The sequence below is a fragment of the Triturus cristatus genome, chromosome 6 (genome assembly GCF_964204655.1).
Source record: "Triturus cristatus chromosome 6, aTriCri1.1, whole genome shotgun sequence".
In the NCBI taxonomy this organism is placed as follows: domain Eukaryota; kingdom Metazoa; phylum Chordata; class Amphibia; order Caudata; family Salamandridae; genus Triturus; species Triturus cristatus.
In genome coordinates this window covers 952,186,547-952,201,305 of record NC_140589.1, presented here as the reverse complement: position 1 = coordinate 952,201,305, position 14,759 = coordinate 952,186,547, and the positions used below count along the sequence as shown (strand labels likewise).

General features: G+C 42.3%; 1 protein-coding gene across 2 annotated transcripts in view; it reads left to right on the top strand.

Annotated features, from left to right (window-relative positions):
- Positions 1 to 14,759, top strand: part of SLC18B1 (solute carrier family 18 member B1) — a 671,163-nt gene that overhangs the window by 172,074 nt on the left and 484,330 nt on the right. For both annotated transcript variants that reach the window (XM_085611645.1, XM_085611646.1), the window contains exon 5: positions 8,349 to 8,496. In XM_085611645.1, coding sequence (XP_085467771.1) covers positions 8,349 to 8,496 — 148 coding nt within the window. The remainder of the gene's footprint in view (positions 1 to 8,348; positions 8,497 to 14,759) is intronic.

The following is a 14,759-nucleotide window of genomic DNA, read 5'->3' as shown; positions in this document are numbered from 1 at the left end:
CCTAATCACCTTACCCGATTCCGTGTCAGGACTGCAGGTCAAGGGTTACTTATCCTTAATAACAGAGAGAAAAAAGGTTTAAGCTTCTTAAACACTAACTCCCACCTGGTAAATAACATGCATTTGTGTGGATTCTACAGAACTAAAGCTGAGTGATATGTCACTAAAACGCTGCAGACATCTTAGGCTACTGCTAAGTAGTATAAAGACAAGATAAGGAATTCAAATCAAAGATATGCCAAAAACCCAACTGGGCCATAATAAATGAAACATTTCTTGCGGCCAATGTATAATTAACAAAAAATTAAGGGAAAAGAAGAAAAAAAATATATTTTACAGAGTGGAAAAATTAACCAAAACTTGCTCGCTAATCTGTTTTTCCTAAGGCACAAACTCACCCCGTACTAGGAGAGGAAACACCAAATTGATTCCAGCGGGAATTCTCGTTTGAAAATCAATAGTACTGTGCTGCAACTATCATGGAAGGCTGTTAATACTTGTATAATATTGGAATGTATGTGAATAAATTGAAATCATAATTTGATCAAAATGCCAAATCAGGCTGCAAGGAACATAATAGGCGTAAATACCAGTGAGCAGTTACAAGATATATGGTGCTTGGTGACTACAAATAGAAAATCTATCTCAGAAAGATCTGCGCTATGGACATTTCGCATGGTGCATAATGATTTTAAATACCATTGAGCACTTGCAATGCATGTGATGCTGAGTGCCCATAAAATGATAATCTGTTAAGATTCAGGTCAGCACTAGGGTAGTTCGCAAATATGTTTCTACTAAATAATCCAGTAGGATGGAGCACCTTAATTACACAACTCCTATTGAATGACAGAAGTATTGAGTCTAGATAAAGAGAAACTATAACAAATAATCAATGACAGACCCATTTGTCATTAATCCAAATTGTTACTAACCATATACTTCATCCTGCATATGTCTTATATTTTGGAGGTTGCTATATGAATGTAAGCTATAACCTACCACTACGGTCCTTAATATCAACAAAACCAACCTTAGTGTTATCTTCAAGGCTATACATATTCCATTGGCTATCTGAAAAAATGTATAACAATATTGTAAAGTCAAATAAATAACCATATGCACATGCAGTAGTAACTACTTTTGCAACAGCAATATATTAGCAACACAAACATCTAATACATTCAAAGGAGCTTTTTGACTAAAAACAATAACAATACAATTAAACAAGACCATCCATTGTGACTCCAATAAAAGGCAAAGGCTTAATGTCCAGTCATAAGGCCAAATGTTACCTGAATACGAGACTGTAATGAATGATCACCAAGAACAGTACAGTTGGCAAGCCCAGAACAAAAGTCACTAGGGACATATAATTGAGGATCCCATCAGGGGATTATAGCCATAATCACATTTAACAGACACATCTCAGTATTTAAACTCAGCAACATAGTCACTAAAGACATATCACTAAAAGCCTCATAGTGCAGTCCTACTACCAGTAGGATAATTCACATTTGATTTTTGAATGAAAAGCTTTATTTTGACCTCTAGGATCGTAAAAGCGACATACATTATACAAAAACAAATAAAAATATACTCACTTACATATATATAGGGCGCATAATCAATTATTCTTCCAAAACAAACCCCTACTCAGACCAACCACATCTTCAGCTCTTGTGTCAATAACATGATTTTAAACAATTAATGTAAAAATGCAAGTACATAAACAAATAACATGCTACCATCTAGTGCATATAAATAAATTAAAGTACATACAAAATCAACATATTACTTTTTAAAAAAATATACAGATTTTTAGCAACCCATTTATAAGAAATGTAGGATGCTGACCTTGTCTTTTTCGTTTTGCATATTGCAAACAACCACATACTTGTAAAAGAGTGTCACAACACCTCAACACAGTATAACTGTTAAGCGGAATTTGAAAGTCAAAACATTTAAAATAGGATATAAAATACCTACTTACAAGATAAATATTATCAAAGGTTTCAACTAAAACTTCAGGAGCAAAAATGTAGAGGAATGTGCTGCCCCATACATACATCAACCATTTGCTCGTAAGCACTTAGTGCGTCAGATCCAAACAGACTATAAATCTTTTGCAGTAGCAAACACTATATCTTGCGTTGTGTCTGTGCTAAGTATTCTAAGAGCCTCCACATGCCTACTGGTTCCCAGCAACCTACAGATGGGCAATGTCCATTAATTTGTTTGGGTAGCATAAGCTGGACAAAAGATAATATGTGGGTTGACGTCTCTAGGGCTAATATGCATGCTGGGCATAGATCATCTTAACCTGCTACATCTGTCCACTTGCTACAGAAAGCCTTTGTTGGTAATCACTTCAACTAAACTGAATATACAGTTTACGTGCTCTCAATGGCACTATTTCATCTATTGTAGACTCATAGCATGGGGACGTTTATGATTAAAAAAATACTTCATTTAGGCTACCTGTCTTTCCTGTGACCCTTAGGTCGGCCATAACCTCCCAGTAAATAATTTTTAAGCTGGCTTTGGAGACTAGAGAGGGGGCTAACCAGGCTGAGTTAACCCGTCTGCAGCGGGTGCAGAACGCCACTGCGAGAGCTATTGTTGGACTTCCTAAGTTCTGCCCGGTGTCTCATGTCATCCGTTCCTTGCACTGGCTTCCGGTGAGGAAGCGTATTATCTTCAAGGTCTTGTGTCTGACCTTCAAAATCCTTAGAGGCATAGGTCCTGAGATCCTGGCCAACTCCATCTCTTTTTATGTTCCCACCCGCAATCTTCGATCTCAAGGTCAGGCTCTTGCTGTTGTCCCCAGATTTAGGCTCAGCAGGATGGGGGGCCGGTCCTTCAGGGTGAGAGCCGCGTCAATTTGGAACACCCTCCCAGTTGAAATTCGGCTGATAGAGGACTTGCTGCCGTTTCGTAGAGCCATAAAAACCTTCCTATTTTAGCTCCCTTGTTTTAGTACTTTTCTGTTGCATTATCTCCATGTTGTGTTATGACTGCTCCTTGTCTCTGCGCCGGGATGCTCCTTTGCTGGAGTCGCTGTGCGCTTAATAAATTGTTATAACATAACATAACATAACATCACCTGGGTTTAGCCAAAATCTCTCCAAGCCTAATCTGCCCTTCAGGTTTTTCATAAATTTGAGCCATGGAATTATCAAAATCTTCCCTGGCACCAATAACTCTCCTCGGCCCACCCAATAGGATTCACGGGCTGGGGAAGACCAAAGCCTATGCCAGTATTTCAAAATTCTACACTCCGTTTTTTTCTCTTAATTTCTTCTGTGCCAGATCAAGGTAAACTGGAACTAGTGGGTTATTCGTTGGTAAGGCCAATAAAGATCTTAGAAGTTTGTGTTTGGCTGTTTCCAGTCGTTTGATATTTACACAGCCCCAGATTTCAGAATCATATAAAACAGCTCATGATGCCTTCTCATTATATATATCTAGGGGCCGGAGCCACCCTCTTCGTGGAGGTCTCCTTTTGTAATTTCACAATGTAAGCAGCTGGATAAGTTAGAGATCCATATGCTTCTTGGATTTGTAAATCCCAGTTAAGATTAGGCAATAATCTTATACCTAAATAATCTAAACTGGACACTTGCTCACTTCGACTAGAACCAACGTGCATCTTCAATCTTCCCAGTTTCTTTTGATGTATTGGGCTAAAAACCATAAACACAGTTTTTGTGCTGCTTAGCTCAAACCCCCATTCCCCACAAAATGCCATGAGATCATTTAGCAACTGCTACAGCCCCCAGGGGGATTTCGATAGCAAAAGCGTGTTGTCCGCAAAGAGCAGGGTTGGCACCCAACATCCACCCACTTTTGGCAAATCATACCCATTCCTAGCTAAGTGATCAACTATTCCATTTATAAACAGTGAGAACAGGGTTGGTGCAAGGACACAGCCTTGTCTGACAACTCGATCTATTCTGAAGGGGTCAGTCAACTGTCTCTGTTCTCCCATCTGGCACAGCTTTCCGTGTGAAGCTGAATTAGGATATCCAGATATTCTCTGGTAAATCCATTTTATTGACGCTCCTACTATAAAATATCCCTGGATAATAGATCAAATGCACCACGCAGGTCGACGAAGGCTACATCTAGCTTGCCTCCACTGATCACAGTGGTCTTCCAAAATATACAGTTTAAACAAACCACCTGATCTAGGGCACTGATGTTACTACGGAAGCCCACCTGAAGATCTGATAATATATTATTGTCTTGTATCCAGGATTGTAGATGGGCCAATATTTGTTTACAGAAGATTTTTTGTAGTGCATCAATCAAACTGATTGGTCTGTAATTTGCTGGTTCGTTGTTTGGCCCTTTTTTGAAAATGTGAATAATCTCTGCAGACTTCCATGATGGGGAGATGTCCATTCCCTGCAATATAGCGTTGGAAAGTAAATTCAGTAGGGGCCCCAGACTTCCGGGGCGGCCGGATATAGGTCATTAGGTAGCATATCTGGACCAGGAGCTTTGGAGGCATGACAAGATTTTATAGCAGCCACGGTTTCGCTGAGCTCACATTTCATACAACTATCATTGTAAGCCCCGGAGCTAACCAAAAGAGATCCTCTTCCCCTTCCTGATTCTTCTGGGCATGAATATATGTCACCAAAATGGGAGACCCAGTTCTGCGGTTGGATAAAAAGCTCCACATCCTTTTGGGTGCCAGGGACACTATCTGAGGTGATTATCCAAAAGGATCTAGGGTCCTTCGTTGTCATAGCTGTATACATATTTTCCCATGACTTGCCTTCCCACTCTCTCTTTGCATTGTCTAGTTCCCTTTTATAAACAGCTCTATTTTTCACCCAGTGTTCCCTGCACTTGGATTTCACAGCACTCAACATAACCCCTTTGGCTGCCCTACAAGGTTTATTGTACCAGGCCGCCTCTTTGCTCCTTGTAGGATCAGCTCTTTTGTTCTGGGCTAAGAGATCTTTAATCCTACTGTAGAGGATATCATGGATTCTCTGCAGATCCATTGACCTCTGCTCTGAGGGGAGACCGTGAATCTTTTCCATATCGTTTTATACCATTATAAGGGCATTTTCTAGGGCCTCAGGATGCTCACTACCCATTCCCACTTCATAGTTTTCTCATTGTTTGACTGAAGGATATCCTCTACCACCCTATTGGCCTTATTTAGATTTCTCAATATCATACCACACTCTAGAGTCAAGGTAAGGGTGTTATGATCACTGTACATTCTATAATGGACACCCATGTCCTTCAGGAATAGCCAGAGTCGTAGCCTCACTAGGAAATAATTGATGCAGCTAGTGAGGCCCATTCTATTGTAAGTAGCTCTAACTTCTCTATCAGAGGATGTCGTTCCATTTGCTGCTCTTAGATCATGACTAAAGGTTAATGGTAATAATAGTGCCGCTGTTGTTGACCATCTCACCACGGGAAGGTCTAGTTGTGGAATCTTCCACATATTATCAAAATCGAAAGTCAAATCTTGTAGAGATATCCCCAAGGGTTTAAAAGTTGTATTAAAGTCGTCCCCCATTAAGAGGAAACCATCACCAGGCAGGACTTTGAGCACCTCCTCAATTGCCTTTAGCACGAAGGTCCCAGAACTTCGATTTCCCACCTGGTTATAGACATTAAAGATGGTCCAGCTGAGGCCAAATGGTAGAGATAAACTAATTGCCAGAACGTCAGGTGAAGCAATGGTGATTTGATGTATTTTACAGCATAGCTTTGTCATAACCCAGACCGTTAGTCCTCCTGAGGGCCTCCCTCTACCGGACTGTACTGCATCAATACAATCCAAGGTAAACCCATTACTATATATTGTGGCAGTACACCCTGTTTCTTGAAAAAGGCAGATGTCATAGGTATCAACAAAAGTATCCCAATCAGTTTTGGACAACTTCCTACCAATCCCTGCCACATTCCAAGATATAATTTTTACATCATCCAGAACAACCTCAGTTCTACTACCCTTACCTGCCATTCCTCCTCACCAGCCCTCTGGCACCCTCAGATCTTAGATCTACCCCAGGGAGATTTGTGCCCCTCCAATCTCCTCTTACTGCCTTTGTAAAGTTCTATCCCGGGAGGTTGGGGTTATGGATCAAGATTTTGGTTTGGGGGTCAGTATTCAAACCCGAATGCATCTGGGGGTTGGACACAGCAATGGTCACTTCCAAGCTGTCAAAGTACTGTTTCGTCCAGTGAGCTAAATCACTCCTACCCCCAGTGGTTTGGATAGTTGCCTCCTCAAGCTTCTTTTCCAGGATTTTCATAATGTTATTAAGTTAACCCACCTCTTTCCGCAGGGCAACCACCTGCAATTTCCATTAAGTTACCAAAATCTTCTGGATGCCCTGGTCCCCCACCCCCCCCCCCCCCCCCACACTTTGGTCCGTCTTGTAACTGCAACCCCCTCATCCCCTTCTTTAATCACATCATCATTGACATCATTACCCATTGACAATGGGCTATTATTGCACAAGGCAGAAAAGCGATTATTTCACTCAATAAACGAACCGTCTTGGGGGTGAGGCTGCAGTTCAGTAACACTCAGCGATTCAGGGCATATTGGAGTAACTTCATTGGGAATTTTACAACTGTCCGAGCTCTTCTTTTTCGCCTTGGCCAACTCAAAAATAGAGTGGATGCACTTTTGCTTTAACTTTTTAGACGTCAGAGAGCTTGAAGATGGTGGCAAATTTTCTTGATTCAGAACGAGGGAGATATTTGATATCTCCTCACATTTGTCGTGTATGGTGTCTATGTTATCTGTATTATTTATCACACAATTACTTCCTGCTGTTTTATTCACTTAATTTTTTCAGCATGACTGTACCTGGGGCTCCCTCAGTAGCTTTCCTTTTTCCCATTTTTGTGAGTAACCTGTGCGGGTAAAGCCAAGGGAGATCAAGGGAGCAAAGCCACCTCCCCTACTCAAACAGAATGGAATTCCCTCACTCTAGGCAACACGCTGCGAGGGAAAAACACGAACACTAAACCCCAGAAATGTTTGCCAGGACTTGATGACATGTACAACCAGCTGCTACCATAGCAAATAGGTAAGAGCGTATCGCCTTTGGGATCCTTTACAGTCTTGATGGAGGGGTGGCCTGGCCCAGCCCAGCCTCCTCTGGGCTCTGATGGGCACGTACTGGCCCTCACTTGGCCCGGCCCGCACTGTGGGGAAGCACAGGTCTTAGGTGGATACAGCTGGTAAATGGACAAGCAGGGGGTTGTGGGATATGAAGTCTGCAGCTCAACGCAACGGCTTCACACCCTGCAGCAGAGTGGTTGACCCGGGCAGTGTCAGTAATAGCTCCCCTTGGTCCTCGGGGGCAAAGCACTGACGTAGACAGTTATTTCAAATCCCACAGGGCAAACCAGCAGTGTCTGCTGTTCATCCATCTCCGCTGCCAACAAGAACTCTTATAGTCATTCTGTGGAGTTTCCTCCGTGACGGCCTCTCCCTCTCTGGATCTCTGCCTGAAAGCCCTCAGAAGTAGTGACCCCATGCAGAGGTGCTCACAGCAGGCCTCATTACACACAAAGGACCAGGCGAGTGGCAGCTGTAACCAGCAGGGTGCCCCTTGTGTGGAACAGTCGTACAGCTGCAGAATTAGCCTTCATGGCCGATCTTATCAAAGTTCGGGAGGTTGCTTCTCGACGAAAGCGATGCAGGTGAATTTAGCCCGCTGGTCCGCCCTTCTGTGTGCCACATGTGCGCAGGCCGTACCTGCAACAAGACTCACCGAAGAGGCACGAGGCAGCAGGCAGGTACCTCGCGGGTTGTCAGTTCCTACAGGGCAAGCCTCCAACGGCCTCTAGCGCCCGGCCACCATACTTCAATGCTCCTTAGCAGGCCAGAATCGCAGGCTGCTGTTCTTGTGTGACGGCGGTGAGGAGGGAGCCGCTGGACCCTCCTCTCAACAGCCTCTTCCTGCTGGGGGGCACCCACTTATTCTCGGGTGTTGTTAGGCCAGATTGGAACGGTATGCACCAGGATGGTTTGCTGGCCCAAGACGGAGCTCACCAATGCACGTCTTGTGTGCCCGCCATTTTAATTTTTGTTTTGGTACCCTGTGGTTTTGATTTTGATGGTTGGAAGTAGGATGTTTACTATCACCTGTATTGTTTTTAACAATGTTTTCATCTATGTTTTTTATTGTATGTGCATTATTTGTTAATATTTGAATATATATGTTTGCAACCCTGAATAAGTTCATTTTATGAATGAAACGTGTTGGCTAAACAGTTATGCTTTCATCATTGCATGGTTAATTTGTCTGCATGCATTTTTTATCATAAGGATTTACTCAAGCATTTCTTTTCAGTATTCTGGACAAGGCAGCTGATGGCACACCTTTTGTTGTTCTGTGCTTTGTAGTGAGAGCAGTGGATGCAGTTGGCTTTGGAGCTGCCATGACAGCATCATTTTCTATTCTAGCAAAGGCATTTCCTAACAATATTGCTACAGTGCTGGTATGTTCTTTTTTGTGTGTGCAATTTCATGTACTTTTATACAATACTGTTATGCATTCATTGGATTTACTACTTTTCCCTTGCCTGAAATGATAATATAGTACCAACCTTCTTTGTAGAATGTATTTCACTGTAGGGTGGCATAAGATAATGTTGATGTTTACTTCAACGTAAATTAGGAGTATCAGGGTTAGAACTCTGATCCCCTGGTTTACTCTTTAGTTTACGGGACCGTTGGTAATGTTTGGTACCAGGTGTCACTAAGGCTGCAGCAGGAACTATAAGTAAGTAGCGTTCTTACCAAAGCTCTTCAGCATCAAATAGGTGGCTGTTTGGTGTCTGTATGTTTATACTTATTCATTTGTGTAAGGCATACTACAAAACCTAACTGCATCTAGGTCTTAGCTAAAGTTACTCAGGCCTGGGGAAGATGGAAGAAATATCATTTACATCTTCATCAGTGGCAATGTATTTGTCCTTAATACATACATCTTACTGAAAGAGTAAGCACAGCAACAATGGACTGGAGCAGAGTGTGTAAGTTGAAAAGAAAATCTAAATCTGGTATAGGCGTACTCTGAATAGAGGTGCAGCACTTACAGTTCTTGTTTAAGGAAATGTTTGACCCAAACTAGTACTGGTGGTGGTGGACGGACAAGGTCATTAGAAACTGGCTACGGACAGTGCCTGGATGTGCTAGTGTTGAGAGAGGCGTTTTTAAGTTTGTGCCTATAGAGCATAAGGTATAGAGCATTGCAGATGACTGGAAGGTAGTTGTGCCATAATTGGTGTGACACCTCTGCAAATCTCCTGACACCTCTGCTCTTGTTTCTGGCTTTTGGTATGGTTATCAGGCAATCTCCAGTGAAGAGTCTAGAGTAAGTATGGTTGTTATTTTCTTACCTTGTTCTAGATTTATTTAGGTGTAGAACCCTCCAGACACTTTAGATCAGGCAGACAATCTTGAATTTGGTTATTTTCTTTATGGGGACTAAGTGCAAGTTTCTTTAGTTGCGTAACTAATGTTTTTTAGCACATAGTTTAGGTGGCCGGATCCATGTTGAACTTTTCATAGTCTGTTTATCTGATGTAGAAGAAGGCCAGCATATAAGCCATTGCTGGATTTGAGATGGGTGTTAACTAGTCCTCCTAGAACTACAGCATGATGCCCTGGGGAAACGGATGCATTGATGAGTTAGAGTAGATTAATTTGTAAAAACTTTGTCTTTACTACTTCTCCAGTCTGAGATCAGTTTCTCAAATGATCCCGAAGTGCCTTTAGATTTGATGGAAACCGTCCAGCTGAAGAAAGTGAGGGAGAAGGACACAAGGAGTCAGTTTGCTTGGGGTGGTATTGTGTACCTTCGACGAGGACTTGAATTGTTGACCCATTACGTTTCAGAATGTTATTGCCCAACCAGATTTTGATTGTCCATAGTTCCTTCAACATGTTTGCAATTGGTTGGTCTCCGTTAACGCCCTGAAGTAAAGGTGTGTGGTGGGACAGCGTTGCAATAGGAAAGGTACAAAAATGCAGCCCTTTGTAGAATGTGGTTATTGTTTCTTAGAGGAAACTGTTATTTGGTTCCCACTACACAATATAGGACTACGTATTAGGACAACAGGCCTTTAGACTGCAGGGACTGAGTCCATCTACACCGTCAGAAACTGTTGGCCCAATTCCCAGCTAGCTCACAGTGCCTCACGCAAACCCCGAACCAACAAGGATAACAGATGATTTTGGCAACCTCGAACATTACACTCTGATCCCCAAGGGCATCTTGGAAGCAGATCTTACCCCTTTCGTTGGCTACTCATACATGCCCTTGGTAAAATACAGGAAAGATATGAGGTACGTTTTCAATGCATTTATTAAAACAATCATAATCTTGCATAGAAAGAATGAGCTGCGATTATCTAGCAGATGAAACAAAGCTGAGTAACCACCATTATGAACATGGCGATGCGAATAAACAATCCAACCGTGGCTGTTTGATTTCTAAATATCTATATATCCCTGTCTTGCACTGCTCCATCTCTGATGATATTCTGAGACCTCATACCTGTATGTTTTGGTCTGGAGTTAGACTGGCAATAGCTCTGCTGGATCAACGTGGAAGATCAGCATCAGTAGAGCTACATGTCGAACATAACAGTTTTCCCAGGACCGTTGTGACTGGAGTGTCCCCTCTAACCCAGTAAAGGACAGTTCTCTGTTTATGTAATTAAACCACTGTGTTAAAGGTACAGCTCTGATGAAGTGATGCGCCTAGATGTTAGAAGCTGTCTCTGAGCGGGCAACGTTTGTACTAGGATATCTTGTTCTATGTTCCTAACCTTGAACAAAGTGTACTGATTGTGTCACAGGAAAGGCTGTCTAAAAATAAGCAACGTGTCCAACATTATTTAGAATCATATCGCAGAAATAAAGTTCATAAAAGGTAAAAGGGCTAAGACGAAGTCTTCCAAAATGTCTAAAATGTAAAACTAAAAGGAGGACCTAAGCAGACTCAGGAGGGCTTCACCACAAAACAAACATTAAAGGTTGCAGTTTTGTTTTTTGATAATTTTTTAAGATTTGAATCGGTCTGTATTAAATGCACTGTATAGGAGGTGATGACTTATCATGAAGGTGGCGTGTCAAATGATTCTCTTGCTCTGGTATCAGCCTTCATGATGGGTGGTACCCATGCCTGCCTATTGCTTAACAGTTATTGAATCTTGGGGACCATGTAAAAAGTTGACTGTTTTAGGACCAATCTCTGAGGAAATCAGAGGAAAGACTAGAGATACACCTCTTCGCTAATCCTACTGAAAAAGAGCACTGGGGCGGGTTGCTGAGGGATGTAACACTTCAGTTTAGCAGTAGCTGAGTCAGTATATGAAGCTATCACCTTCAAACTAACAACACGGGGTTATTGCAACAACTAGCAGGAGGGATCACTAATACAACATGGGGCTCAGAGAACACAAGGTTGCAACACGACCGACAGCAAACCCACCCCACAAGTGACAATCTAGGGTTCTCCACAAGTCGTCTCACTCAACCTAGACCCTCTGAAAATGAGGGGCCCTTCATAAAGGAAATGGAGGTGCAATATGGGGAAAGCATGACCACCATTATAATCAGCCCCGAATATGTATCTCGGGGTAGAGAAGACACACTGAATAGAGGGACTATACTACGGCTTCTACACTCCATCACAAGCCTTGACAGTATTAACTCTGCCGATCTCCTCTCAATAGAGTTTCAACCAACTAACAACCCGCAATGTCCAGAAGCAACTAAAGCAATCTGGAACTCTAGCGAGGTAGTTAACAAATTCATGACAGAAGCTAACAGGTTCAAACAATGGGGGATAAAATGAAAGTCGAACAAAAACCTCCCTATTCAACAACTTTTCTATCTCCAGTACGATTGCTCCACGTAAAAATACCACCCCAGTATTAAAAGGAGCTAGGAGCAGCACCTCCGGAGCACATGCCTCAGACTCAAAGGCATCTGCCTCGAATTTAAACAAAGTTCAAAGAGAGAGGTTTAGGACATTCACCACTAGTATTTAGTCAGAGAAGCACTAGCTCTTTAAAGACAATCTACGTGACATAAGCACCTGACGAACTGTTGACAAACTCGGAACCTAATTGTGTAATTTTATACAATGCTTAAGGAAGGACTCTAAATTTTACTCTGATTCTGTAAAGTTGCTGCCCAGACTAGGTCAATTACAAACTGTTAACCGCTCTAGATGCACAAGCACTTTGCAATCCACTCGATTAGGAACAGCCTCAAACTTTTTGTTTGACCGTGATGCATTTGCACTTTAACACCTACTGATGATTACAATTGAACTGTGTAATTTTAAGAAGTTGCTTAAATTAATTTTAACATGGTTTTATTGTTGCAAAGGTTTTAATTAATCATGCACAATAAACGTCCTTACTATATGAAGCGACCCCCTTTATGTTCAGTGCTTTACAACAGTAAGGTTTGAGCAAGTTTGTTTGGCAGCCATTTGTTCACCAAACAGCCATTGTTTCTCACAGAGTTATTGTATCTACCATCTTATTTGCCCTTGGGTTTTTAACTTCTCCTATCTGATCTTTGTCCTTTTGAAACTTTTCTTCAGTATCCTGTTGCGTCCTCTGAATTTCTTTGAGATATCTGAACTTATCAGCCAGTGACACTTTATTCTTTAACTGAGATGCTGATTCATCTTTATTGGTAGAGAGGACAGGCACATTGGCAAGAATTACCACATAGGGGCAGGGGTCTGGAGAGAGATGCAAATGTGGCAAGATGGAGGGCAAATCATTAACCTTAAGGACCCAGTTGTTCCCTGGACCCCCTAAGGCCGGTCTCCTATATAATCCTACCAAAGATTCAGATCTGCATTCATTATAATCCAAGAGATCCAACCCCTCACCAACTGCAGTGGGGGACGGCTGATGGCCTATGGTTGACCTAGGCAACAGAGGAAGCAGGAACAATAGGAGGGTTTGGGCCCCTTGCCCCTCCTCCTTGAAATTCTCTATTACTTTGTATAAGGATTAACTCCCAAATTCTTAATTGCCCCCTGGATGTGGCCCAAGTGCTCCACTAAAGGGCTAAAACAGGGTTCAGTCAAACATTTTCATTTCAAGAATATGGTGTCCCAATGCAAGTTTCCTTCCTCCATTCACCCCTCCATCATGGGCTGGTCCACACCATTGTCCTCAACAGGGTTATTGAGTTTGGTATTACAGTTGTTAGATGCAACAGTGGATTTTTATGCTCTTCCTTCTCTTCTCTTGCGCTTTGCATGGGGACCAGAGGCACTCCTAGAAGGCAAATCCAAATCCACAGTCACCCTGTTAGATGCAAGTTTGCTGGGTTCTCCTTCCTTTTAAGACTCACTCCGGCACCCCTGATGTGGTTGGCTACTGTCCGTTATTATCCAGAGATAAGCAGCTATCTGTCAGGTCCATTTCTTTAGAGATTATGACTACCGATCTAGTCCAAAATAGTCCAAAGTGGAGCCCCTAAGTTCCAGAGTGGGTAGAGAGCAGCAGATTTTCCACTTAGATTTTAAGTCCTCTCTTTGAGTGCTTTTAAGTCTCAGACCATGCTGATTGACAAATGGGTCCCTCAGGGATCATGCCTGAGCCTCACTTTATTTAATATATATGTAGCCCTCTCTATAAAATCGTCACATAGTTTGGTTTTTAAATTCTGTCTCATGCTGACGACATTCAGCTGGTCATCTTCTTTGACAAAGAGGCAGATAAAGTTAAGGAACGCTTCTCAAACGGGATGAGAGCGATAGCAGAGTGGATGTCAAACAACTATTTACAGCTGAATGCAGAAAAGATTGGTCTCCAGATTGATGGGCTGCAGAATTAGCCACTGCTCCCACCCCCAGTCAGGTAATAAAAAGTCTTGATGTTAGGCTAGACCAAGCTTTAAAAATGAAAGAGCAGGTACTGTCCATTATGAGCGCCTGCTTCTATGTGATACGCCTGCTGAGGAACGCACATCTTTTTCTCCCGCTTTTGGCTAGAAAAACCTTGGTGCAATCTCTCATTATTAGCAGGTTGTATTATGCCAAAGCATTATTTGCTTCAGCCAGTGAGACATTACTGTCCAAATTACAAGTCATACAAAATACAGCAGACTGGCTCATTTGTAATCTTCCCTCAGGATCTGCTTTTGCTCTACTTTTGAGAACTCTACACTGTCTACCCGTCAGATAGAGAATTATTTTCAAAATCTGCTGCTTAACCCACAAAGCTTTAATGGGGAAAGGTCCCAGCTACTTACAACAAAAGCTAAAGCACTACTACCCAGTCAGGAACTTGAGATCCATCGACAAAGCCCTACTCATCATTCCCCACATCCGATGGTCAAGGTGCAGAGGAAGGTCATTCTCGTACTTGGCTCCCACATACTGGAACAATTTGCCATTTCATAATCCATACTTGTTCGGACTACATCAAATTTAAGAAATTACTTAAGATTGATCTGTTTTAACTCACGTTCTCTTCTCCATGTTGCGGCTTTCCTGAGCCCCAAGATACCCCTGTTGGGTGTGCTCGTTATCACATTAAATTAACGTAACATACTTTCCATACCTGCTTTGCCTGATGAGGGGCCTAGAAAAGAAGGGTGTAGGATAGAGTGTAGGTGTGGATGATACTTTTATGGGACATGTAAATAAAACAAGCAAAAAGCATCACCGAGTACCAAATGTCAATGTCAAAGCACCATCATGTACCACCAATAAGGC